We start from the raw sequence: 27,942 nt of genomic DNA on the forward strand, positions 1-27,942 counted from the left end.
ATATATTTATTAATATTCTGCTATGAATAAGTTTAATTTTTAACCATCTGAATTTATGACAATTCATATACATGAGAAACTTTCTAAAATTAGGAATAGCTCTTGCTTGTAGTGCAAAAGGCAATGAGAAGGTGAATATTTAAGGTGAGTTTGATCTCAGGTTCTCTCTAGGGAATATCACATTGCCTGCAGTGCCAAATACAAGACAATTCAGGGTGATACCCACACCTGGGGGTATCAGGTTCTCTTCCCTTTTGTTTGCAATGAGCATACATATGAGCAGTGAAAGATCTATCTATTTATCTAGTCTTTCTATCCAGCTAATTTTCCATGTTTACCTCTCTTGTTGCTTCTACAACCTCTCAGGATGTCAGCTTAAATCTACCTGATTTGTATCGCTTCAAAACATTTCTGATTGTCCTTTCTTAGGATTTGACCTGTGATTTTTATCTTTTCTTCCTACAGCAAACAGGTTATGTTTCTTTCTTCAGATCTCTTCATAGCATTTTCTCCATTCTGTCACCCACCCAGTCATCCATCATTTGTTACTGAGATGTCATCTCCCAGCTAAGATCTGCCTGCTGAGCCACCCCTCATCACTCTTCTTGCAGATCCTCAAGGAGAAATAACTTTACTCTTCTCATGTAGTTGTCCTCTGTGATAGCACCTGTAAACTGCATTGGTTTGTCAGTGTCGTGTTAGAAAACAACTCTTACAAATAAGAGGGTTTCTTTAAAATTCTCTCTTTCCTGATGCTTAGTATTGAAGGTTTAATTGGAAAAACAACGTATAAACTGGCACTGAAATGAAAGCTGGTAATGTTTGCTAGAGCTGGCTGGGATTGGCTCTGCTGGACATGGAAGAAGCTTCTGGCAGCTTCTCACAGAAGCAAGCCCTGCAGGTAGCCCTGCTACTCAGACCTGGCCATGCAAACCCAATAAATACTGGAATAAAGGTGTAAACATAATAAGACTAGGCCTCTCCTTTCTTTAAACTGTAGTACTGAGGAGTGTAATAGGTGTATGTTCATTGCTCAAATACCATTTTTGGTTGGGATTTTGCATAATGGAAACAACAGGCAAGGAAAACCAGTGGATGGATGAGTTCGTGTTCACTGAAAAGTCATGCATTTTTCTTGTCTTATTCCTACTGATTTCCTAATTGTGTATTTCTAGATCTAAGCATATTTAGTGGAATCTGAATCTCAGAAGAACCGTTTCATCCTACAAATGAGAATGTGTTGGCACAATGCTGTGATTTGTGGGCAGGTTTCATAGTGTTGGATCTAGTACTGTAGGCTGTAGAGAACTTTCATGATCCAACCCTGGCCTTATTTGGAAGCGTTAAGCATGTGGCTTCAAAAGATACCTGCTCATCTGAATCCTTAATTTCAGGATAAATTGTGAACTTAAACATCTTTAAAATCCAGGGCTAAGTTATTTTTCCTTAAACATGTCAGTTTTAGAACATCTCTCTGTTGTTTTTATATTTCTTTTTAATTTAGGGTTTTCAAAGAATGTTTTGTACTGATCCCATGGCATACAACTGTTAGAGCTTCTGATACACAAGTAAAAAATTCTGCTTCAGTTTCCTGATGTCTTTTGTTTAACCTGTTCTGCACTGCTGCCGATTTGTGTTAGCTAAATGTTTCTGTGAACTTCTTACACAAAGCTTTCTTAGATGCTTCTCCTTTAATAAAAGCACCATAATTTCTTCTGAAACATTAATTTTCAAATTCATAGAATTTTCTCTATGAAATGATTTTCATGTGGCATGAGAGAGAGATGTTTAATATGGGACAATAGCCAAAATGCAGTATAGATCACAAAGGTAAATCTGCATATTCCACTTTATTTTGGTGGATAGCCAGACAGCCTCTTATGAGAAATTACATTTTCCCAAGATTTTCAGTTAACTACATGAATAATTGCTCCATTTTTTGCTTGCAGATATTGGAGTCTGTCTTCATGTTGTAATAGCCTAGCCTTTAATTTGTGTGCAGCAGTTTTAATTGGTAGAGATGTTTTAACTGGTAGAGATGTTTTCTATAGCAGCACACATCTTCTGAAATAGAGCTGTGCACATCTTTTGATTAATGCAGGCTAAGTCACTGGAATGTTCGTGGTGGCAGCATCAGATTCAAGAAAAGCTAGAAAAAAATGCAGAGAGAATAGCAAGCCTGTTATTATTCTGTGTCATTTTGTTTGTATATTAATGTTTCAAAATCTAGATTTTTGCTTACCAATATGCTATTACTATTTTCTATTAGAATGTTGGGTTTTTTTCTTGGTTTGATTAAAGAATGATGTTTTTTCTTGTACTTCTCTGAAATACTACTAGGTAGATGCATGAATTCAAATGTAACGATTTTCTTTCCCCTACAAAAATTGAAATAAATCAATTTGGTGGAAAATTCCTTTCATGTCTGTTGTGTAATTTCAATTGTATAAATATTTTTAAAGTAGGACACTTCCTGTATGTATTGCTTGATCTTGCTCGAGTTGGACATCTTGGTCTTTCTAGAATACCCTAGCAAATACTGCAGAGACATTTAACATATATTAATATAACATTTATATGGAGTTTATTTATCCATTTATTTTATACTTTTAAACCTTGATCTATCAAGTTGCTAAGAAGAGATCATTATTTACTTAGGTAGATTGCAAAATTAATATTTAACATTTGACATTTAAATTAATATTTAAGATTTCAAAGTGTGCCTAATCAGTGAGATGGTCTGTCTTTGCCCATTTCTCTTTTAGCTCTCATTCAGAAACAATTCTGTTCTTCCTCTCTGATATCCCTTCTTATTCTCCACCTAAGTGTAGTCTTCAGATTTGTTCCCTTGGTTTCTGGTGTTGCCTGATAACTTGTTGCTGAAGATTGATGAAGCATGACATGAACTTTTGCCCTTCTCCTTTATATTTTTTATTTGTTTGTTACTTTGGTTAAACCTGTCATCTCTTTTCTTGTTTTTCTGCTTCGTATTTCCTTGAGTGTCTCCTGGCCATCTCTTGACACTTTTTCTCTCCATGTTTCCAGCTTCCTTGCCTTCTAGCTTCATTATGGCATACTCCTTTTCTAGAAAATATTTTATAATGGAAAAAAAAACCTATATATATATTGTGTCTAGTGCTTGTACAAAATATATAATTTTGCTTTCTGGAATATAAGAAAATATTTTTCAGCCAAGAAAAGAGTATAATAAATCCATTGTATGTTTCGGAAAAAAACAGAAGAAAATAAAAGTGCAGGTCAAAGTTTCTGTTTCTTGTCTGTTCTTTCCCTCTTTTTATGTTTGCTTAATATTTTAATTTAGTTACTTTTGAATTGCTCACACTTGCTGTTTGTAGATGCATGAAAAGGCCCACATCCTTCCTCAAAGCATCCATTTAAACAAATACCTTTAAAAATGGACATTAATATTCTCAGCTGGGTAGCCATGAAGCTTTATGTGGGCAAGAACTGACATGCCCCAGTGATGACCAACAATTTAACCTCTCTTACAAGAGTATGTAGTGACAGGACAAGGGGCAATGGCTTCAAATGGAAAGAGAGTAAGTTTAAATAATATATTAGGAAGAAAATCTTCACTGAGGGTGAGGGGGGTGAGGCACTGGCCCACGTTACCCAGAGAAGTTGTGGATGCTCCATCCCTGGAAATGTTCAAGGCCAGGCTGGATTGCTCTGAGCAATCTGGTCGTGTGGAAGGTGTCCCTGTCCATGGCAGTGGGGTTGGAATAACATGATCTTTAAGGTCCCTTCCAGCCTTTAACATTCTATGATTCTCTCCAGTACTGGGAGTGCTATGTATTTTCTGACTGAAATAAAAATTTATCTTGTATTTTCATTACTTCATAAAATTGAAATCATGAATATGCGAGTGTCATTGATGGCATCCATCCTAAAACAGAGAAGGGTATGGGATTTTATTAACATTAAAAACACCACATTAAAAACACCCCAGCATTATACATGCCAGGAACTGATGGAGTATCTTTCGTATGAAATGGTTAAAATTTGTTGAAAAAAAATAAGCACTTCACAAAAATATTAAATTCCATATTAGCTCAGCATCAAGTTGCAGTTCTTGTGTTGGATTGAGCGTGAGCAGACCTGTTTTGCAATGAACAGGTTGTCTTGCAACACAGTGTACTCCTGGAAATTTTCTTCTTCTTTGAGAATGAGCCTGTAGCATTTTCTGAACTTGAGAGGCTGTTTCCTGTGCTAATCAAGGCAGCTGACAAACCCTTCAGCATGCTTGAATCAGTGTGGATTTGTCCAAGTTTTTTCTTTGCCCTGTACACCCTTAGGCACAAATTGACAGATTTCTGTTTTTTTTTTTTACCAGCTGCTGAGATGGTTTGCAAGAGACGTGTAACCAGATGAAAAGGCTTGTTAGTCTGAGACATCAAATTCAGATGACTGATAAATTTCCTTTTAACCTTTTCATTGTGAATTGTATTTTTACCTGTTTTTAAAATAATTTGTGATAACTAGTCTGCAGCTGCATAAGCACTTTCATCTGGACGTGATTAATTAGGATGCTTGCTGTGAAGCCGGACAGTTCCCAAATGTAGCTGGTCTTAGAGATGTCACTACTGTTTCACCACAGCTGGGAAAAAACATCTCCTTAGGAGAAGAGTTTTTTTGTATACCTGTTTATGACCAGTGAGGTAAATTTTGAAGATGATGTATAAAGTGGGAGACAGGAAAGAAGTAAAATGTGTTCCAGATGCACAAGAATATAATGAGCATTTTTATTTGCTCAATGAATTTAAGTAAGGCAGTTGCTCTTTTTCATACTCAGAATCAAGGCCTACCTGCCAGTTACTTTTCTGGAAGGAACAAACTGCTCCTGAAGAAAAACAGGGCATTTTGTGTGGCTTTCTGGGTAACAAGATTAACCAACATTCAAATTGGTGAGTAAAACAAGCAGAATGGTGCTTACACTTTTTAGATGAAATTTAATGTCTCTGTCTACTTAAAATCGTGGAGGCCTTCCCAGCCTTAGTTATTCTGTGATTCTAAGATAACTCCATTAACCAGCACTGCCGAATTCACCACTGCACCATGTCCCTAAGTACCACAAACTACATGTTTTTTGAACACTTCAGGTGACTTCACCACTTCTCTGGGCAGCCTGTTCCAGTGCTTCACCACCCTTTCAGTGAAGACATTTTTCCTAATAGTGAATCTAAACCTCCCCTGGCACAATGTCCTCTTGTCCTATCTGTTGTTACATGGGAAAAAAGACGGACACACACCTGTGCACACCCTCCTTTCAGGTGGTAGTAGAGAGCAATTCCCTGATTCTCCTTTTCTCCAGGCTAAATAACCCCAGGTAGCTGAGATGCTCCTTGTAAGACTGGTGCTCCAAATTAATTCCCAGAATTATGTTGTAGTTCTTTATCCTGTTCTGCACAAGTATTCCTTGGGTTCATAGTGCTTTACTGGGCTGCAGTACATTATTCCCTAAACAGTTTAGTGATGGATATGCTAGGGAGGAGGAGGGTAATGAAGAGCCTGCATAGTGGCAGCTATGGGCTCCTATGTCAAGAATAATTTTATTATATTCCCTCTCAGTCATGTAATGTGTACTTCTGCATTTTGCAGGTGTTAGGTGTTCACAAATCATAGGGCAAAATGAGTACTGGGATAACTTTTATGGTAATTCTAAGAAAAATTTTCCAAGGAAATACAGTTAGTTTGTACAATTAAAGGGTCTATTTGTCTGCTAGGCTCTTTTCCCCTAATATTTTCTAAACATGTCAGCTAATTTCAAATTTATAGAAAGTAGAAATTAATTAGTTACTGTCTTCTTAGCATTTTGTGGTAGTGACAAGGTAAAAGTGATGCCTGAAGTCAGGTGTTTGGGAAAGAGCCATAATACTCCTTAGTCATCTGGAAATGCTGGTACCTGTAAAAACTGTTGTCTCCCCTGGAACTGATCCCAGTCTTTTCCACACTAATAATACATCGAGGTTCACTGGGCTTGAGAAATGAACTCTTGAGTCTGGCACAGACTTCTATGCCAGATTTTCTGTCCCCTGGACTAAGACTGCCTTGAAAGTGGGTGCCATTGCTTTGACTTCTAATGATGAAAAGCCATCCATGGGAGCTGAGAATACATTTGGTTTATGAAATGTTGCTATTGTAACTGCAGGACTTTGGAATTAAGAAAAAGAAACGCATCTTTTTGATGGGGTGAAAAAATAATACTGGGCCATTTAGGCCAGTGGGGGGTCTTCTAGCCTGCTGGAGTTAGGAATATATTACTTAGATATAATTTATGGATATCCACTTGTTTGAGACCTCAGCAAGCATTCAGACTTACTCCTGGAGTGCAACAAGCAGCTGTGTAGATTCATCACAATCAGGTTTCTCTGTTATTGGGAGCTTCTCAGGTTGCTTGTTTCCTGGCAGCACTGCTGCTTACTCTGGATTCAGTTTCATATAGCTGGTATTTGTTAGTGATCCCATCTGTGACGTTTTTCTTTTTTTTTTTTTTTTTTCAGTTGAATAAGAAGCAAAGGTTCTGGTGGAGAAAAAAGGGATGCTTTTCATCACTGATTTTTAGATGTATGCCAGGAGCATATGCTGTACTCATTATTTGAAAACATTATCCTGACCCCCTTTTTTCCCCCTTGACAAGATAACAAGCTTTGATGTAGTGGGTTGCAGACAGGTTCAAACATGTCTTCTTCATCTTTTAAAATTGATTTCTAGAAATGTTGTTGGAGGAATTGAAGGATATTTGCAGGAAATGAAACAAGTCTCCTTGACATCAGTATGTTTTAATTTAGTGCTGTAGCCTGGAAGAGTAAAACAAGTGTTCTTAAGGCAACATGACAAATCTATGAAAAACATGCATCTTGTTTGCCAGAGTATCAGTTGTGATACCACTCTGGGATGAGTTTTAATTCCTTGTGTCAAATAACCCAGAGTAATGACATCATATTACTTGATGTTAATGCGGTTTGTTTCTTAGGAATACAAGTTCACTTGAAATTTCCTTGGTTGTCATAAAGTGTCCTATTTCCAGGCAGGACTGAGGTTTCCTGCTTTTTGTTGAAGAGTTTGCAGATACTTGGTTTATATCGAGTTGTAAGAATGTCCCTAATCTTGCCTCAGTTGCCAAAGCTCTTGCATTAATAAATCGAAGCTGAGAACACTCAGGGTCACTTAAAAAAATCCTAGTATATAGCTTCTTAGTACTTCTGATATGGTTACTGGACTGGTTTCTGCATTGTTATGGTATTTCATTAAATGGAACAGGCCCAAGCATTGGTACCTTGTTCACATGTCCCTGTCATGTCTGCAGATCAGTAGGTGAGCAGTCAGTATTTAGACATGGCCTGAAGTGCAGTATGGGTGAGGAAAACCTACTGAGTGTGAGCATAAGTGTGTTCTGTTTAATCCATTGAAAACTCAAATGCAGAAATATCCACAGGAGGCTGTGCAATAAAACTTCCACAGATTATTAAAATATCTTTAATTTTACACAATTGCTTAATTTCAGCTTCTTTTGTTTTCACTGCATGTTTACAAGTGTGTTAATTCAGATTGCTGCATGAGCCATATATTTTTAGATAATGCTGACAATGTATCCTGAAGAGGCGGTACAGGAAGGTTGATCATCCTTTTAGTGTGTGCTGCTGCTCCTCTGGAGCAAGGATGTGTTTGTAAAGACTTCTAAGGGAGGCTTAAAGCCAAAACGTGCTTTACAGTGGGTTTGTGAGTGAAGGCTTATGTACCTTTCTGCTTTTCAGATATCACTAGTTTAGTCCTTCAATTTAAATACCAGTTTGTAAAAAGTTCTTTGTAACTGTTGCTCTCAGTCTCAAGTAAGATAAATTATATGTATTGCAACTGAAGCAGAGAAGTAATCTTCCTTTGTGATAGGAAATAGTGTGATCTTTGGATTGAAGGAAATCCTGGTAATGTACAGTAAATCTCTGAAAATCATTAAACTTGACATTTGGCTTAATTTGTATGTTGGCTGCATAGTCTTAATGAGCACCTGGATGGAACTTTCCTGTAAATTAAGTCTTCAGTGAAACAATGGATGTTTAAGAGAATGTCATTGTAGATGGGTGGACATACAGTAATTTCACGATTACAAGCCGCACCATTTTGACTAAAATTTTGCTCCCACACCAGAAATGCGGCTTACACTCAAGGCTGGCTAATATGTGAACAATTTTCTGACATTTCCAGGCCCAGAAGTGCAAACCGAGGTGTTGAGCCGAGCACCGGCAGGTAAAACCCAGGTTTACGCGATTGTTACAAATTGGTTACTCTGTTGCACGGCGAGTGGAGCGGGGATCCCTGCTGGCAGCGCAGAAGGGGGAGGGAGGCAGGGGAGCTCCCTCCTTCCCTCCTCCCGCAGCCCGGGGGAGGCAGGGGCTCCATGCTGCCATCTCCACGGCTCGGGAGGGAGGCAGGGGGCTCCCTCCTGACAGCCCCGCGGCTCGGGGGCAGGCGGAGGGCTCCCATCCCCACCTGTCACCGCCGCAGGGCGGGGGGGAGGGGGCTCCTTCCCCTCCTGCCACCGCCACCATGGGTGGCAGCGGGCTCCCGTCCCCGCCTGCCGCGGGAGCAAGGGGGCACCTTCCCCCCCTGCCACCACCGCCGTGGGTGCCCACGGGCTCCGTGCCCCCCTGCCACCGCTGGGCAGTGCCAGGGCAGGGTGAGCAAGCCCAGAGGCGGCGGCCAGCCCAGAGGCGGTGGCTGGCCCCGAGCAGCCCCGCCGAGCAGCAGCGCTGAGCTGGGCCACCTGGCCCCGTTGGCAGCCCCAAGCGGGCCGAGCCCTCACGGCCGGAGCCGAGCCAGTAAACTCCACCCTCCCACGATTCTGTTACTATTTGGCAACTTTGTTGTACACGGGTCCTTTCTGCGAACGACAGAGCGGCTTATAATTGGGTGCAGCTTGTGTATGGACAAAGAACGAAATGTTTACCAACACCCGGCAATGCGGCTTATAGTCAGTGCGGCTTGTAATCGTGAAATTACTGTAATCGTTTTTATCAGCACTGACTGTTTTGTTTCCTTCTTTTGTACATTTTTTACCAGTTATGAATAAAAACTTTAACTATTTGTTTTATATATAAAAATATAAAAATATTTCCCTGTCTGTATAGCAGTCAGAGCTGTTCTTTGCTGACAGAGCAGACTAGGAAGCAAAGGTCATACTCTGAGACTCTAAAATCTCTCCCACCTCTCAGCTGCAAATTCCTTGCATTTACCTGGGGTTTCATCGTCATCTCTTCTGATATTCAGTTTTCTCATCTTTCAGTTTTCAGATACAGATGATTTTCCGAAGTGCCATCCTAAATGAAAACTACTATTTGATGTTTTGTAGACTCCTTTCAAATACTTTGATAACTGTCTGAGCAGACATTATCAGCTCATTAGTTTTTATTGCTAACTGAGAAACCAGGAGAGGTCAGTGAGAAGCCTGAACTTCAAACAAAATTTTACACTGGTTCTTAACTTCAGTACATAGCCTCTTTTCATAGTTTTCGATATTGTGAACTTCTAGCCATCAGTCTTATTCTGCAGCTGTTCTACCTCACAGTACAGAAAAATCTGAAAAAGGCTAAATAAGAGCAGAAAGGAAAAATATGCCTGCTGATTTATGTCTCTCTCTTCCTCTGAGGACAGAATAGCAGACATTATTATCACTAATAAGTTCTAGTACTGAAGAGAGTAAAAACAAAATTCCCAGAAACTGTGAAGAGACAGAAAAGCTTCCTTTTGGCTGGTTACTCCAACTGAGTAGAGCAACCCACTCAAGCATGCCAGCAGCTTTCAGATAGTCAGGGGCAGGTAATGAATATGTCACTGGTGGACTTACCTGCAGTTTCATTGATTGATTCATCCTTCACCCCTGCGTATCTGTTCCACACCACACAATATGTAGCACAGCACTGATGTTTTCTCTTCAGATTAATCTCTGAGAACACTTCAATGTGTCCTAAAGTGTTTTGTTGAATAAACTTTGACGCAGTAGAAATTACAAAAATCTTTGGCAGAAATCTGCTTTCCTTTTCTTACATGTCATAGCAACACAGGTTTCTAGGGTGTTAAATTCAAGGACACCTAGAGATATATTCACAGATTAATACAGTTGTGATGTTTTTGTTGGTTTTTGTTGGTTTTTGCTTATTTTTTACTTGTCTGACTAAATCTTCGTGGTCTCTATTTCTTCTTTTTATGACGAGTCTCATTCTCAGATGAAAGAAACCCAGGATTAAATCAAAATTATTCCAATGATTTTCAGGTTTGCCTTTCATCTGACTGGTGACATATTCATAATACTGTCTAAGCTGCTCTGAAGGTATGAGGTAAGAAGGGAGAAATGTACTGGGAACAGCTATTTAATGAACTGCACCCCATAGTTAAAGCAATACTGCTGCCAACAACAAACTTCCAATACAGCCTATGCAGGTTAACTCCCCAAAGGTATTTTTGACTTCAGAGACACTTTTGAAAGAACTTTAATCATTAAAATCTTACCCAGTGGCTTGTTCTCTTTTCAACAATTTGATAAAAAATGTGTTAAATCAATGTTGCAGTTGTTTGGTTCCTTTAATAGTCTTTCTATAATCCTAATGATAGTCCTTTCTTTTTGTTCCAAAGCAAGAAAAAACCTGTATCTTGAAGCTAACATTGTTGTCACTCTTTAAATGTTACCAGCAACTTTATTTAGTAAGTCATCACATTCAAAATGCATCCCAGATAATTTCTTTATACTGCACTTGCTGATGCTGACCTTTAGATTGCTCTTGGTTATTTTTACTGAGGCGAGAAAGACTCCATCAATTTCGTGCAGCAGATTTCATCATAAATAGTTTCTGTTTTTTTTGATTGCGGTTGCTATATATCTAGAATTACGTGATGTAGTGTATCAGTGATAGTGGGAGTTGTCCTGGGGTGACTTTATGGTGCTTGTATCCCCAGTCATCTGTTCTGTTGGTGTTGAATATAGAATTCTGCAGCTTTAAGGCTGGTTCCAGGAGTGAAGGGGGAGAGAAGAGGTGCAGAGTTTGTTATCAGAGACTGCACTTGCTCCCACACATCCTTCACACAGACTGGGTTGTCTGCAGTGGGCAGTGGGAAAGAGCCCTCTTTGGCTTTTGGTTAGTTTTTAACTAGCTGAGGAGAGAAGTTCTCTGGACTGTTTTTTTTTTTTTTTGTTTTACTTTTTCTTGGAATTGTTTGAGCCTGCTCTGGACTGAAAACCTGGAAGAGCACTCGTAGCTGGCACCTGTGGCCCACCGGGCCTGGCCTGGGCTGTGGCATTTCCCAGCGCTAGAGGGCTGAGAATAGCCTGAGTGAGCTGGGCTGCAACCCATGGAGGGGACTCTTCTGAATCTGCCATCTCTTCAGAGCAGAGAGAGATTTTGTTGTTTAGTATTGTTCATTATTGTGCTGGGAAGTGCTTTGCCTGTTAAATAAACAGTTTTTTTTCCGCTTCTCTCCAACAAAATCTTTTCCCAAACCAATCAGGGGAGAGGTCACTTAAATTCGTTTTCTGGAGGAACCCCTTTGGAAGTTTTCTTCCAAATGTGCCATAAACCAGGACAGGAGTGTATTCAGCAACTGAACTAGGGTTATATGGACCACTGTCTTGAGGAACTACTTGGCAATCAGACTTAAAACATTCCATGGAGAGGTGTGCATCTGAGCAGATGTTGTTCATAAGTTTAGCAAGAATGAATATTTCCATTTCAGGACTTCTCTAGTTATTTAACACTGCTAGTATCCTCTTTATAGCTTTTTAAATCTATACTGATCTAGGCATAGGTCAGTGGATGGATACATTAGGTAATTATTTTTCTACCAATAGTATAATTTGGCATTCATCTGCAAGCTGCTGATTACGTGATGGGTAGAGCCAAAGTATCAGGCAGTAAAAATCAGTTACCAGTATAGAGAGGGGATGGAAATCTAAGTTTTTGCACACTTGAATTTTCTCATTTGTTTTCTTGTTAATTCTCTTTGGTTTTCATTTAATTAGAAATAGAAAGTTGTTTATATCTTTAATTATTTTCTATATATATTAGTACATTTATACCTATATTAGTACATTTTGTTAAAAAAGTTTGCTAAAGATACAGAGCTTATGCAATCATACTGTTTCTGTCTTCTAACTTTTCTGCAATAACATATAAATCTTTTGGATAAGTTTCAGAAATTTGACAGACAAGGATAAGTCTGATTTTTTTTGCATTTATAGAATCTTAGGATAGTTCATATGTCAAGGGGCCTTGGGAAATCTCTAGTGCAACCTCCTGCTCCAAGCAGGGTCAGCCAAGGGTTCAGACCAGAATATTCAGGGATTTGTCCACGTGGATTGTGAAATCCTCCAGTGAAGGAGATGATGTATGTGGGTAACCCGCAGCACTGCTGGACTGTGTGGAGAAAACTTTTCCTTATACACAGGACAAACCTTTCTATTTTCACCTTTTCCCTGTTTTCTGTCATCTCTGTGTCACTCTCCTGTGAAGAGTATGACTGTGGGAACATCAGCATTGCTGAGCTACTGTTAATCCCTCAGAGCTGTCTCTTAACCACAATAAACAGACCCAATTCTCTCAGCCTCTTCTCACAGGGCAAGTGCTCTAGCCCTGACCATGAGTGGCCTCCACTGACCTTGCTCTTCTTTGTCAATGTCTTTCCTGTTCTGGGGAGGAGAGGGAAGTCTATCCCCAGTGTTACACACACATACAGTCTAATGAGTACCTACTAAAGAACGTGGTCACTTTTCTACATATTCTCTGTGTTCTATACAACATGCAGCCTCATAGATGATAATGGCCATGAAGTCCCAGGATAAAAAATATCTGCATTATAAATTAAACTTTAATGGACGCTGTATCTTCAGGCATGCCCAAGTTGAAAAGACCTTCAGTGCCTCATCGGACAGAATCTAATCATAAGGGAAGAATCTGAAAAAGGCTTGATTTTATCAATATGAATGCTTTCAGCAGTTCCCCTGTATAATTGCATCCTATATATAAAAGTATTTTTTGATGCTTTCCCCTCCGAGAAACACTAAATACCCATTTTTGTTCCTTCTCATACTGTACCTGATTTTGCATGTCTCTGTCATTACTCTTTGACTTGTGTTTCAGAATTCTTTCTGAACATTATTTTACTAGCCACTTTTCTTGCTTGAGAGCTGAGGCGATTCAGCTTGTAATACAGTTACAAAGCCTCAGTTTGTATTTGTCTAAAGCAGATGACATAAACATGTAGATCTGACCCACAATTATCTAACAGGTATTAATTTCTTCACTGGGAGAGGTCTTGCCTTACTTGTATCTGATGTAGTAGGAATTATTCCATTATCCTCCCTGAATCATCCCAACAAGCTGTGCAACTTAATGAGTATGTGTACATAAAGGAATGTTGTAATACAATGCATGAATGTGTTTCTCGGTGAATATAGTGAGCTGGTCGCTAATTCTTCAGTGCTAATGGCTGGTTGTCCTTATAACCCCTCCCAACCACTGTTAGACACTCAATGTTTTTATTTGTAAATTACCAATTCTTAGGGGTTTGGATGTCGTTTTTGTTACTGGAAACTTCTTAGGATGTTCCCTTCTTGTGAATTAACTTCATTTTAATTTGTTCAACTATTGAGCCATCTGGTTTTTTTTCCCCTGACTCAAAATCCAATAGCCCTACTTTCAATTAAAATGCAATGCCTTGGACAGAAAGTGAGCCTTCATGTATGTTTTCAGTATCTTGTGTTTCTAAAAGAATGCTGGGAGTTTTTGTTAACACCATTCTAGGAATTCAGAGTTCCAACTGTGTATATTTTTTAATGAATCTTAAATTAAAAATGCTCTCTCTGAATTACAGCTGTCAGTGATTAAGTGATTGCTATTTTTCACTGACATTGTCTTATTCTTCCTCTTGAAGTTCAAACATTCTTTCATTAACCTGCAAAAATGTGTACTTCTTTGAGTGCTAGATAAGCTTGATATACGTAATAGTGCATGCATGCAAGAAGTTGGTGATACTCCCATTCTGGAAGTCATTCCCGTTAATAGAAACATGATTGTCTCAGAGGGGTTGACCTTGTTAACAGCAGTCCCTGATTCTTGATTGAAGCAGTGCCAGTACTTGAAATGCAAAGGCAAGAAAAGCCACATAGGCTGCAGAATTCCTTTAAGTGGGAGGCAAATGTTGACAGCAGAAAGGATTGTGTAGATTTAATTTTTTTGGTGGGTTGGACTGACTGACAAGAAGAACATTATTTTTTGAAGAGTTTTGACATGACTCTTAAGTGTAGCAAAAGGATGTTTTTACTCTGGGATGCCTAATTTTAATATAAAAAATATATTCATTAGAGAAGTTTTGTAATAGGTGTCAAAGACTTTGAAGAGAAATGTAATTAACATAATTTTATTGGCACTGCAAGAATAATTCAGAGAATACTGAAAAAGAGCTACTAACTTAGCTTTCCATTTTATGAATCCATGAAGGAAAAAAGAAACTACTCCCCCCCAAAAACATCCACGTAAAAGGGCTGGCAATATTTCCAGAACTTTGCAGTTCAAAGTCTGGAGATAGATCAAGATGTATTTCCATAGGGAATATTATCACTAAAAAAGATACAGGTAGAAATGTCTTTTGTCTCTGATACTTCTCTAGTGGGGGGCTCTTTTTGAATGACTGAAAGATGCATGTTTTCTTCCAATTAAGAGGGATGAGAGATGTGTGTTATAGGAAGCAAGTGCAAGTTAATGGTAAAATGGAGCATGTTTGAGGACTGATACTGGAGGAGGTAGTTGAATAGCTCTTTGTCTCTCTGGTTTAATTTTGTTAGCTCAGAGCAAAAATGAGTGGAAAATATATGATGTGTGTTTTTGAAATACTTTATTTTTGCTTTTTTGCCTAAGATCATTGGTGCAGGAAAAGTACCATTGAGATCCTTGAGTTTGCACTCTGTGGAGGAATGCTGTTGATTATGGACATTCTGTTTCCACTGGTGTAGTTGGTTGATGCTGACTGGATGCCAGGAAAGCCACTCCTCACTTACTGTCCTCTGCAGCTGGACAGAGGAGAGAAAATTTAATGAAGGGTTCATGGGTTGAGATAAGGACTTGGAAAAAATACACATCAATTACTATCAAAGGCAAAACAGGCTCAACTTAGAGATATAAAGTGAATTTATTGCTAACAAAATCAGAGCAGAATAATAAGAAGTAAAATAAAACCCTATAAACACCTTCCCCCCACCCTGCTCCCCTGCTCCTTCCCAGCTCTACCTCCTACAGCAGTGGCACAAGGAGACAGGCAATGTCACTTAGGGTCACTTCATCACCCATAGCTATTCCTGCTGCTCAGGGACAGGAGTCCTTCCCCTGCTGCACCATGGGTCCCTCCTATGAGAGACAGTTCTCCCTGAACTTCTCCAGCATGAGTCCACCTCACAAGAAGCAGTTCCCTGTGAACTGCTGCAATGTGAGTCCATCCCACAGGCAACAGTCCCCATCAAACTGCTGCTGCATGGGTTACTCTTCCATGAGGTACAGTCCTTCAAGGACAGGCTACTCCAGCATGGGTCCCTCTCACCTTGGGTCTCCCATGTGGTCACAGCCGCCTCCCAAGTATCCACCTGCTCTGGTTTGGGCCTTGTCTATGGGCTATACATGAATCTCTGTATCCCCATGGAATATCATAGGTTGCACGGGGACATTCTGCTTCACCATAACCTTCACCACAGGCTTCTGAGGAATCTTGGCTGTGGTGCCTAGGGTATCTCCTCCCCCTCCTTCTTCACTGACCTTGATGTCTGCGTAGTTTTTCTTCTCACATCTTCTCTGGCTGTAATTATAACTGCCCCATCATTTTTGTTTTGTTTATTCTTAAGCATGTTATCACAGAGGCATTACCACCATTTGGCTAGTGGCATGTCCATGTTTGGAGCCACCGGGAATTGGCTCTGCCAGACACCGAGGAAGCTTCTGGCAGCTTCTCACAGGAGTCATCCCTGTAGTTCCTTCCCCTTCCAAAGCCAGGCCATGCAGACCTAATACAGCTGGCCACAAAATCCTGTACCACCTATAGCTTTCTGTAGGCAGCAGCGTATGTTCCCCTGCACTAGGAACAGAGTCTGCATCCAGCAGCAAAGTTACTGACGTCGAGCATTAAAGAACTGCCTGCTCAGTCTTGGGACAGTGTTTGGGCTACCACTAGTGCCATCCTGGTGCACATGAGTGACGCTGGAGTGTGCTGGCATGTTCCAGCTCTCAGGGCAGGATGGTGACTGACCTTTTTGACATGTGCAGGAATGTACTCAAAAGTGCTGTGGCTGTGGCCACCATCTCTTAGTGACTCTGCTTGAGCAGGGGAGGTTGGACTAGATGGCCTCTGGAGGTCCTTTCCTGCCTCCACTTCTCTGTGGTTCTGTGACTCAAAACACACTCAAGCTAAGAAAGCCTCTCCAGATTTCATGACATGGGAAGGTTTGGATGATTCCCTATGCTTATGAAGAGCCAGGTTTGTATCCCAGAAGCCAGATGTCCACGTGGCAGTTATCTTTTTTCCTTTGGGGGATTTGCACAGAAAGCTAACAAGCTAAACACAAGCATGAGGGGTGCAATGAGCACAACATCTCACTAAAGGCATTGGTTCTGTCTTTGTAGCATGTGTTGCAGGTGACCATAGTTTTTGCAGTTGGCAAGTAAAAATTTACAATAAAGCAACTAGCTGCATGTTGGTGCTGTGAGCCAGCGAGTTGGGAGCTTGATCTTGGCCTGGATTTCTTCATAAGACTGTCTTAATGCTTCTTTTCTGTGGTGGTACTAGTCATGGAGTTACGCAAGGAATGTACACAGTAGAGGCTGACTGTAGCTCAATACAAAAATTGAGTACAGTTTGTGTTGCTCCAGTATTTCATGTATTGCCTTTGTCTTTTGAGAAGACTCCTCTTTTTGCTCCAGTCTTACTTGAAAGTAACAGTTCTTGGCACAACACAGTTTGTTGATGACTTTGATAGTCTTTGGCCATGGTATCAAGAGCCTGGAGCCTGAACTGCCACTCTGGGCATTAAACCTGAGACTTTGTACAGGGCATAGCATGAGGGAAAATTTCACTATTTCAAAAGCTTTGGGGGATCATTTTGAAAGTCTTTAGAGAAGGAGAAAGAAAAGCTTTTCACAGGCTTTCTACCAGGTATTAGGTTTGGATTGGCATTATAGGCAGAGCCTTTGAGATTGAGTAATTGTAAATTGACTTCACTCTTTACTGCTGCATTTTGAGAAGAGTGGTCAAAGGAGAAGATACTCTGGGGGATGTTTGGGATAAAGCATGAGAAAATCGGTGTGGAAGGACAAGAAATTACCTAATAAGTCATTCATGTCTTTGGTACGAGATTGTGGAAATCCAATATAGGGAGAAAGCCCCCATACAAAATGTTCAGTACCCCATTTTTATACAAAGTGGGTACCATAGTAAAGAATGACAAAAGCACTGGAGTTTCATGCCTGTTATCCTCCTAACCTCAAAGGGCCTTTCAAGGCTGTCTTCAGATTTTCAGATGCATTTTGTGATGGAAAATAGATCCTTGGCCGCAGACTTGAGCATTGGATATGACTTTATTTTTGCAATTATTAGAAGGGGCTGTTTTTGTCTGAAGTAGTATCATTGCTGACACCGGTAGCAGGGCATACAGTACTTCCCTTGTTGGTAGGGTGCACTGCCAGGCTTGTGCCCAGCATGGCTGTGGGACCTCCATGGGCATTAGCTCCTTGCCACCTATGGTTCAGTGAAAGAAATCCGGCGCCCCCGCTGATGGCGCTCACTCCACCCCGAGGAGGTTGGGATGTCCCCTTCGAGTCTTAGAGCTGGTCCCTCGTCACTTTCCATCCTCCTTCGATTCTCCTGCTGTGTTTGGTGCCGTGTGCTGCGGCACCTCCCCTGGGATTGGCTCGTCACCTGTGGTTTGATGAAAGAAACTTGACGTCCTTGCTGAAGGCGCTCACTCCTCCTTAAAGGCTGTTTCTCATAGCATTCCATCCTCCTTGGATTCTCCTGCAGGGGCATTGTGCTACGGAACCTCCTTGGGGTTCGGCTCCGTGTCACCTGTGGTTCTCTGTAAGAAACCGGTTGCCGCTGCTGTTGGCGCCTGCTCCTCCCTGAAGAGGTACGCATGTACCAGTCATGCCTTAGAGCTCGTCCCTCATCGCGTTCCATCTCCCTTAGATTCTCCCTCAGTATTTGGCTGGTTATGCTGTGTGACCTCTGCCGGGATCGGCTCCTTTTTGCCCTCGGTTCTATGAATGAAACCTGGTATTGCTGACGGCGCTTACGCCTTCTTGAGAGGGCACAGACCTTGGTCCTTGGATCTCGGCCCTTGTCTCGAGCAGTGTTTTGAGCCCTGCTCTGCTGTCGTCTCCTGCTGCTTGAGTGGTTGTAGCCTTGGGCCTGCTGGACCCTGGTGTGGCCATTGAGATGCCTTCTTGGACACCTGCTTCGGCTCTTCTCTTGGGCCCTGCCGCGGCTGCCCCTACAGCTGCCACCACGGCTACCGTCACGGCTGCCACCACGGCTACCACAACAGCTTCTGCTGTAAGACTTGCCGTGCTGGCGTCCTGAGGAATGATGCTGACATCTTTCTGCAGAGTGGGACCCAGCTCGCTCTCCTAGAGTGTGGCTGGCAGAGCTGATGGACTCCCCGATGGACTGCACCTCAGAGTTAATGTCTCCCACCATGTGGAATGCATGTTGGAAAAGTGACTGGTGTATCACGCTATCCACTCTCTTGTGGAACCACTCCACCATGCAGTAAAAACAGAAAGGGTGCCGACGCCAGCTCACAGAGGGTCGGTCATTCATGGGAGCCCGGCAGATTGGGCACCTTAGATTCTCTGAAGCACCTGGATGTGCAGCCCGGGACACCCAGCTGGTGCTGGTAGCAGGGGAAGAGGTGCCACTTTCTGCCAAGTCTTCCTCTGAGGCCATTTTGCTCTGCAAACCAAAGAGATAAGCTGATGTTCCCTGGTGCTGGGGTCACAGTCTGCAGCCAGCAGCAAAGCTGCTGAAGTCAAGCATTAAAGAACTGCCTACTCTGCCGCAGGACAACACTTAGGTTGCCACCAATGCCAGGGGCCATCCTGTGGCAGATGAACGACACTGGGGTGTCTTGGCATGTTCTGACTCTTGAGGCAGGATGGTAATCTCTGATGGTAACTGACCTTTCTGATATGTACAGATAGAGACTGGGAAGTTGAGAAAGGGATTTATGGCCTCTCAGCAACTGCAGCCAGAACCTGAGTGCACGGCAGATTGGAACCAGCACCCCAGGCCCAGTGTCCTTGCTCAGAAGATCTTCTCTGTGCCCTCAGAAAGCACACAATGGGATGGGGGTCCTTTTTCCCCCCACCTCCAGATGTCTGTCCCCACTGGAGGAGGCCAGACACTGTAGCCTTTCAGGGCTTCCGTAAGCATTCAAAAGGGTTGTTGTCACGGGTGTCACAATGACTCCCTGGTGACATCGTGGGGCTTCCAGTGACCACACCCAGAAGACACAAACTCCAGCCCCAAGGAATGAAAACTTTCAAGATGGCTCATCTCATGTGACTGCTCCCCTGTCAAGAAAAATCCTAATGCCTTATTTTTGGTATACATTCACAGGTTTTACTGATCATCTCCAGATGTTTTGTTTTAGAAAGAAACCATCTCAGGGCAGTTCTTACACCTCAGTCAACTTTGCAGGTCAGAAGAAGTGATACTGCACTGGAGCACTCCGTCCAGTGTGTGGCTCCCAAGCATAAGTAGAGCTGGACATACTGGACAGTGTCAAGTAAGGGTTCACAAGGATGATGAAGGGTCTAGAGCATCTCTCCTACAAGCAGAAGGCTAAGACTGCTGCCTCCAGACTGTTCAATCTGGAGGAGACTCCATAGGGGGGTCTTTTCCGATGTACAGCAATAACTGAAGGGAAGGTACAAAGAAGACAGAGCCAGGCTCTTTTCAGGGGTGCCCTGAATCCAGAACTTCCCTCTGAATATTGCGGAACTTTTTTTATTATTGTGAGGGTGAGCAAGCACTGTCAGGGTGCTAGTGGACTCTCCCTCCTTGGAGATGATACTCAAAAACTGTCTGGCTGTGGTCATGGGCTGGTTGCCACTGCTCCCTGGCAGGAAACCTGATGTCCCCAGTGTCCCTGCTGTCTTTGCTGTAGTTCTGGGCGTACAGCGTGGCCCTCATCATAATCCATTGTCATTTGCTTCTCAGTGTTTGACCTTAAGTGCTACGGGATCTCCCCTGAAATGTGCTCTCTGTTGCCTTTCATTCTCTGGAGGAAACTCAACTCCCCACTGCTGTTTCTTGTGCCTCCCATATTAAGCTGGGACTGGCTCTTCTGGGTTTAGAGCTCAGCCCTCATCATGGCATGAAACCAATTCAAGTGCCACAGCTTGTCTCAGTCTTGGTAGATCAACAAACTCTTGTTCACGTAAGTCTGGTAAGCCCAGCTAAAGTAGTCTTTCATTAACTTCAGCAAAGAAGCCTCTTTCATTCCAAAACTTCCATGTACTCTCAGTCAAAAACAAAACACAAGACTGGGACTGGTTGCAAGGCCTGATACACAATTCAAAGGGGAGCATTTTGTCCTAACCTTTAGTACCCATCCCTTCTGATCGTACAGATTTTGAGGACTCTTCAGGTTTCCAGGGGAAAGAGTTTAGTTGTTTATAAAGTCAATGGCATCCTGGCCTGTATCAGCAATAGGGTGACCAGCAGGAGCAGGCAGTGATTGTCTCCCTGTACTCAGCTCTGGTGAGGTTGCACCTGGAGTGCTGTGTCCAGTTCTGGGCCCCTCACAAAGACATTGAGGGCCTGGAGCGTGTCCAAAGAATGGCAGCTGAGCTGTGGGAAGGTCTGGTATGCATATCTGACAAGGAGCAGCTGAGGGAGTTGTGGTTGTTTAGCATGGAGAAAAGGAGGCTGGGGGGACTCATTGCTCTCTTCAGCCACCTGAAAGGAGGTTGTCGTCAAGTGGGGGTTGGTTACTTCTCCTGGGCAAATAACTAGTGACAGGCTGAGAAGACAACCTCAGGCTGTGGCAGGGCAGGTTCAGGTTGGACAGCAGAAACCATGTCTTCACAAAAACAGCTATCAAACATTGGAACAGATTACCCAGGAATGTGGTGAAATTACTGTCTCTGGAAGTATTTAAAAGATGTGTAGATGTGGCACTTAGGGATGTGATTTGGTATTGGACTTGGCAGAACTCAATTAACAGCTGGACTTGATCACCTTAAAGGTCTTTTCCAACTTAAACTTCCGTGGTTCTAGTATAGAACATGTAGATTGACTTTCCCCACCTGCCTTTTAGAATTTTCTAATTTAGTACAATGTGCACAATACATTTGGGAAATTCCTTGATTTCATTTAGTACTTACCATACTTGTAACACTTTTCCCTCTTTATGCACCTTTGTCTCTCCCCTCTGTACCCCCACAGCACAACCTTTTGTATAATTGCATTGGATCTATTTTCAAAGAGCTTTTTATCTATTAAACCTGTCCAAAATGAGTGTTTTACTTACTTAATTGATACGTGCTGGTTTCCAGATTAATCTTCCACTGAATGCAACATACAGCATTTTTTTACATGTATTCAAGTATTTTACGATAATGAAATGTTCTTCTGATGCTTTTAGTGATTAGAAATAATTTTTTAGTCTTAAATTATTGAGGGTATATCCTATCTGAGGTCTTTTAGGTGTGTTCTCTGAGAGGTTTTAAAAGAGCTTCTGATTGCAACTTTAGAGAACTGTCTGCTAGTGCAGGCTTTAAATAAATTAATTGATCTCATAAAAGCAGCATAAACATTTATTAACAAATCATGACATGGGCTGTCCTTTTCAATACATTTTTTCTTTATGCTTGTTAGAAGTCAGAGAAACTTGTATATGAATGTTAGAGCATGTTGTGGCTGTGTTCCTCCTTTCCACTGTTGCTTTCTGGTTCTTGAAGCAGCATGTTTCTGAGACCCACAGCTGTCCCTTGTCAGCTATAATTCAGTTATAATTAGCTCATTATAAGCATTGCCATTTTCTGTGCTGTCAACAGTGTTACTGCTGCAGAAGCACCTTTTCAATAGTACCTGTGCTGGCAGGGAGCTCTCAGGCACTATATAAGATGTTCTTTGCAGGACGATGAATTCAATTATTTGTTGTTATCCATTGGTTATAGAGCTTTAGGGAATAAAGAATTCAAAACTATTCTGATATTTTTTGTTTGTTTTTGGGGTTTTTTTTGTAAATTCTAGGGTGTTTTACAAATTAGCAAATATATCTAAAACAATTTTCAATTTTTAGTGCATTTCTTAATTGAATGGTTTTTTTGAGCAAGAGTTAACATTTTTCCTTATTTTGTATAACTTTTAACTAATTCAGAAGTAATTGAATGGAAGCTCAGTAACAGCAAGAAGTTTCTTCTTTTTTCTAGTATTTGTACTGAAAGTTAGCCATTGCAGTTAGTTCTGCTTAGTTCTGGCAGGTCACATTTACAAAAAGCACCAAGCTCTGATGATGTTATTCCCATTAAAAGACTGATAGCTGGAATTGTAAGCCTCATCTGTTCCTACTCCTGCTGAGATCATTTGACTTCCCTTTCAGCTGGGGAAGAATTAGTTGTGAAGTGTGACCTATGGACTGTCACCTCTGCCTCTCAGCACTGCTGAGCATCCAGGTTCTCTTAAAGACAGTCCTGTCATGTGGATGCAAACAGCACAGGTGCTCAGTGCGCAGTCTGGATAGGAATGTGTAAGTTTAAACTTCCTGAGGATGACAAATACCATGTCACTGATTGTTCTGTTTCATGATATTTTTCAGAAATGGAAAAATTTCAGGGTTCAGAAGGCAAGAAGGAAGAGGAAGAAAAGAAATATCTTGATGTTATCAGCAACAAAAACATAAAGCTGTCAGAGAGAGTTCTGATCCCTGTCAAGCAATATCCAAAGGTACTGTAAATCTAGTCTAACATTGTTTAATATTTATTAACATAATGATGAAAAAGTTATACACGTCACTATTTTTATTGACTCATAATATGCAGGCTTTGTGATAGTAAAAAAAAAAGAAATTAAGCTCCTATTTAAATGTATCTGTTAGCTATTCCTTGTTTTAGCATCTCAGACTTTCTTATTTGTTCTTATTGTTACATATTCTAATGCAGAAAAAGAATTTAATTTCTTGAAAAAATTAGCTGCTTATTGGAAGTTTTGAGTTTTTTGGGGTTTTTTTAACAGAATATTGATTTTTTTGGAAATTGGGTGTTTGTTTGGTTTTCTTGTACAGGGTTTTTATTTTACATAAACAGTTATTCTAATAGTATTCATACTGAAATGATAAACATCTCAATTTGTCTCCAGAGTGTTTTTTCCTTGCTTGCTGGTTTATTATCACATAGTATTTGGTTCGCCATTAGCCTTGATTACACTCTGAGGTTTTTACTTTATACTTTCATCAGAGCAATAAATTACAATTGGTAAAAAACTCATCAAACAAAATGAAAGGTACAACAAAACTGAGATTCAGTGATTCCATCTGACACCTCCTGACTAGTGAATATAAAACTGAGATAATGTAATAATCCAAATGGTAAAGACCTTAGAAGCTCATACAGTGCTATAAGGAATTACTTTCTTGCTGCATAGCCTGAGGTGCTTTGCCTTGATTTGTGGTATTTTGTGTAAATGCTGTAGGTGACCTGAAGTTCTTAGGATGCAATAGTGTTGTAGCTTCGTAGCAGCAGTGTGATAATCATTCAGAATACTGTTTGATGAGGACAGTAGAATAAAAGACAAAGTATTTAAAAGACAAAACCCTATTATCTATCTATTATGTAGCACCTGAATATGATTAAATTAGCTTCATTTACTTTAATGAATGTGTCATATTAATGAATACTAAAAGATATAAGGCATTTTTTACAGCTTTCGAGTTGTGGAGGAAAAGAAATCAGTGTGATAGAAATAAAATACTTATTCAATATTGCAGAATAATCTCTTGCAAGATTTCTGTAGTTGATTTGCTAGCAATATTCTGTGCTTGGCATGGAACTATTCCCAGAACTTCAGGTTTCCTGATACCATTCTAGGAACCATCTTTCAAGGATGTGCACTTTGTATCAAACTGCTGATTGCTGTGATCTAGTGTGTTGTCTCTTCTTGACAAGTGTTTACATTAGTCAGATCAGTACACAAGCTTCAGCTTACTTTATAAATAATGAAAATGTAGAAAATAATTAAAAGAGGATTAGTTTTATTTATTTGGTAGAATATGTTAAGAACAGTTGATCAGACTTGTATTTATAAACAGTTAATTACCATATAATTTCACTTAAGAGTCATTTATATTTGGAAGAATATAATTTTAAATTCATTGCTTGCTGATAGGTTTTTTTTGGGCAGTGCTGGGTAAGCAGGGTTCTGTAATTCTGCAGAAAGTGTCTAAGTGTGTAAAATTATGGAAAAAAAATCTTCCCAGTTAAAAGCCATCTAAAACTATAGGCTCTCTGTTTAGGAATGAGGGCAACTCTTGGAAGACATTTGGACTTACTGTAACTTCATGTAAAAATGCAAATTGCTTCAAGGGAACCCTTGGCTTAAAAATTTATTATGGTCTGTAGGCTAAGCTTCAATGGCAGTTGTAGAGTCAGAAGCAATATTTTAAGGTTTGACCAAGAGTTAAAGCAAAAGGCTTCTAGTGCCTAGATAGCTCTTAAATAAGAATAAGTTGCAGAATAAGTATTATGAAATTGTTTCTACTCAAGTGTCCACAGTCTGGTGCAGACAACAGGAAAAGAATATGAAAGACTGTGATTAACAGCAGCTGTCTTATGTTACCAGCTCCGGTAAAGACACAGGTCTCTTTTCTCTGCTCTAAAACAAGGATCTAAAATAGAGACAGGATATTAGTTGATCCTTCAGCAATTATCTTTTCTGAGATTATTTATGCTAAATACCAGCAGCCCAGGTAAAAACAGCATCTCATTTACACACACTCCACTATGCAGCAGATACTTTTAATGCAGTCTGAATTCCTCTTGAAACAGTGATGCAATGTCTTTGTTAATCCTTCTTTCTGTCCCATAATGCCTTTTTTTTTTCACTTTCACGATATGTGAATTCCAGCTAAGACTTTCATGAAAATACCTCAGGGTTTGTTTAAAAAGACTTCGGCACACATCAGTTTGAATGTGTTTTTAGTACATCAGATATAGGAAAAGAGTGAGTTATTAAAGAAGCAAAAGAAAGAAACAAAAATCTGAAATTACCTTGTTGCTGGAAAACAAAAGTGACTGTTTAGATACTTGAGGGAAGCTTTGTCAATTGCATGGCAATACAGACTTTTGCCATTTACTCACCTGTAGTTTGGCTTCTGTTGTTTTCTATAGTTCCTACCTTTTTCTGTAATAACTTGTCAGCTTTATGTAGCACATAAAATAGGAAGTTTTTGTTTGCAAACTTGTCCAGTACACATTAAGTCCAGTAAGTTAAAATGTTGCTGACTTCAGTGAAAGTCTGCCCCCATTATTCCTGGCTTCAGCTTAGCTGGATTTCAGCCATGGCTCAGTTTGTTAATTTCTTTTGCTTTCTATGAGTGTAGATACATGAAATGGCTGACAAGTCAAAAATAAATAGTATGTGTATAAAAGTGTTGAAGATTGCAGTGCCTCTGTCTTGGTTTGACCTCAGCCAGCAACTAAGCCCCATGCAGATACTCACTCCTACAACAGTGGGATGGTAGAGAGATGGAATAGTTGACAGTGGGTTGAGACAAGAGACTTTAATAGCTAAAGCAAAAGTTGTGCATGGACACAAAGCAAAATCAGGGCAGATGTTCAGCCATCTCCAGATAGCAGGGCCCCATCATGTTTAATGGTGACTTGGGAAGACAAATGCTATCACTCCAAATGTCTCCTCCTTCTCCCACCTTTATATGCTGGGCGTATGGTTTGGGATATTGCATTGGTGTTTGGGGTCAGCTGTATCTCCTTCCAGTTCCTTGAGAACCCCCAGCCTCCTCACAGGTCAGGTGGGATGAGGAGCAGAAAATCCTTAACACTGTAAATGCTGCTCAGAATATCAAAACTATCTGTATTTTATCAACATTGTTTTCAGCATAAATCCAAAACACAGCTCCAGACTTTGAAGAAAGTCATCTCTACCCCAGCCAAAAACAGCACAGCATCTGTTACTATTTTAAAGATTCACTGCCAAATATTGTTATATTGTTTTATGCTTCATAAACTCATGATCTTAAGCAAATAACTTAGACGAACTCAGCAGTGCTAAAGAGTTCATTGTGAAGGGTGAACTTTTCTGTTTTTATTCTGTCTTTAACATCTAACTCAGACAAGTAAAAAGATTTTTATTTAGCATTCTCATTTTTTAATGTTTTGTTTCTCTCAAACCTGATGGTTGCAATTGTGCTTTCAAAGCAACTGTTGTCATATTAATCGTCTACAAGTGTTTTGTGTGTTTGGTTCACTTTTAGGTAAGATAGCAAGAATAAGATATACTAATATGTCCATTAAGTGGAATGGCAAGAAAATATAAAATTTTTAAGGGAAGTGGAACCTGGACTGTTAGTGAGCTGAATGAGTAGCCGTGAGTTCTCTCTCTGGTTTATATTGATTTAATGAAATAAGTACCTTGTTATTGCATAAGGCAGAAGGAAAATTTGATATGTCACTAATCCTATAGATGTTTCAGGAGACTAAAAAAAGCTCCAACACTTTTATAAGAGGAAAAGGAGCTAAGTATCTATCTACAGAATGGAGATTTTTACTTGCCCTGACAGTATTTTTTTTCCTCCTGTATAAGACAAGAAAAGCCTTTATACTTGGCAAAATACTAGAATTTAGACTGATGCCAAACTAAATCCAAAGATTTCCCTGGTTCTGTATTTCAACCGAGTTCTTTAACGAGAAACCTGAACATTGTAAGGCAGAAAGTTATTAATGTACATGAATTATGTTGTACTGGTATTGATCCTGCAAATAATTGTGCAAATAAACAATGCTTTCTCATATATCTTGAAAGATTTCTGTCCCTACCGGTTTTAATGAAATAAATGAACATGCATCTTTGTAACAAAATAATGCTTATAAATACATGGCTTTATAATAATTTATAATAATGTGTGGGTTAGTTTCAAACTTCCTTTTTAGTTGAGCCCAATTCAATTCTCTTATTCAAGTGTAATTGTCACTCAAAATCTCTGATCTACACAACACCAGTAATAGGGGCAAAAACTTCTTTAGGTACTGTGTTTAATCAAGAATTAATTACTATTAGTGAAATCAAGTATGTGAACACTTAAAGAGAGAAAAGTTGGAAAAGTAGTTAACTACCTGTATATAAGCCAAGAGAAAAGGCCAAACCTTTCAAACCTCAAAATCTCATTCTTCTTCTCCAAAATTTTCTTGCAAGTGGTGCGATTCTGCTATTCAGTGCAGTTTTTTAGTATTTCTTGTTGTACTCAAGACCCAAAATAGATACGAATCTTCTGTTCCATTTAATGACAACAGGCATTTGGAAAATCCAAATACTTTACCTGTACTTTCAGTAAAATACATTAAAAAATATCACACAAGTTTTTTTTTTTTTTTTTCCTTCACCTGATCTTTCATCCATCTCTCTACTTAGCTTTTCCAGGTAAGTTCAGGAAATGAACCCTGAGTCTAATGCTTCTAAGGGCCGATGCCAATCTTACAGATCTCTTGAATGGTTACAGGAAATAGCTTTTATTATATAAAAATAATTTCTGTCCCCATTTTCATTAATGCTTTATTTGTTTGCATAACACTGCTGTTAAAATCAGCTCCCACAGCATTAACTACCTTCTTTATCATGCTGAGAAATGCTGCTTTGTACGGACCTCTTTAAAAATTGTTTCAT

At 40.2% G+C, this 27,942-nt stretch overlaps 1 protein-coding gene across 9 annotated transcripts in view; it reads left to right on the forward strand.

Moving 5' to 3' along the window:
- KHDRBS2 (KH RNA binding domain containing, signal transduction associated 2) overlaps positions 1–27,942 on the forward strand; it is a 359,637-nt gene that overhangs the window by 41,747 nt on the left and 289,948 nt on the right. For all 9 annotated transcript variants that reach the window (XR_004417327.2, XR_004417324.2, XR_004417326.2 and 6 more), the window contains exon 2: positions 22,868–22,995. Coding sequence is in view for 2 of the 9 variants with exons in the window: in XM_033054296.2 (XP_032910187.1) it covers positions 22,868–22,995 (128 nt within the window). In the remaining 7 variants the exon portion in view is untranslated. The remainder of the gene's footprint in view (positions 1–22,867; positions 22,996–27,942) is intronic.

The sequence above is a fragment of the Catharus ustulatus genome, chromosome 3 (genome assembly GCF_009819885.2).
Source record: "Catharus ustulatus isolate bCatUst1 chromosome 3, bCatUst1.pri.v2, whole genome shotgun sequence".
Lineage (NCBI taxonomy): Eukaryota > Metazoa > Chordata > Aves > Passeriformes > Turdidae > Catharus > Catharus ustulatus.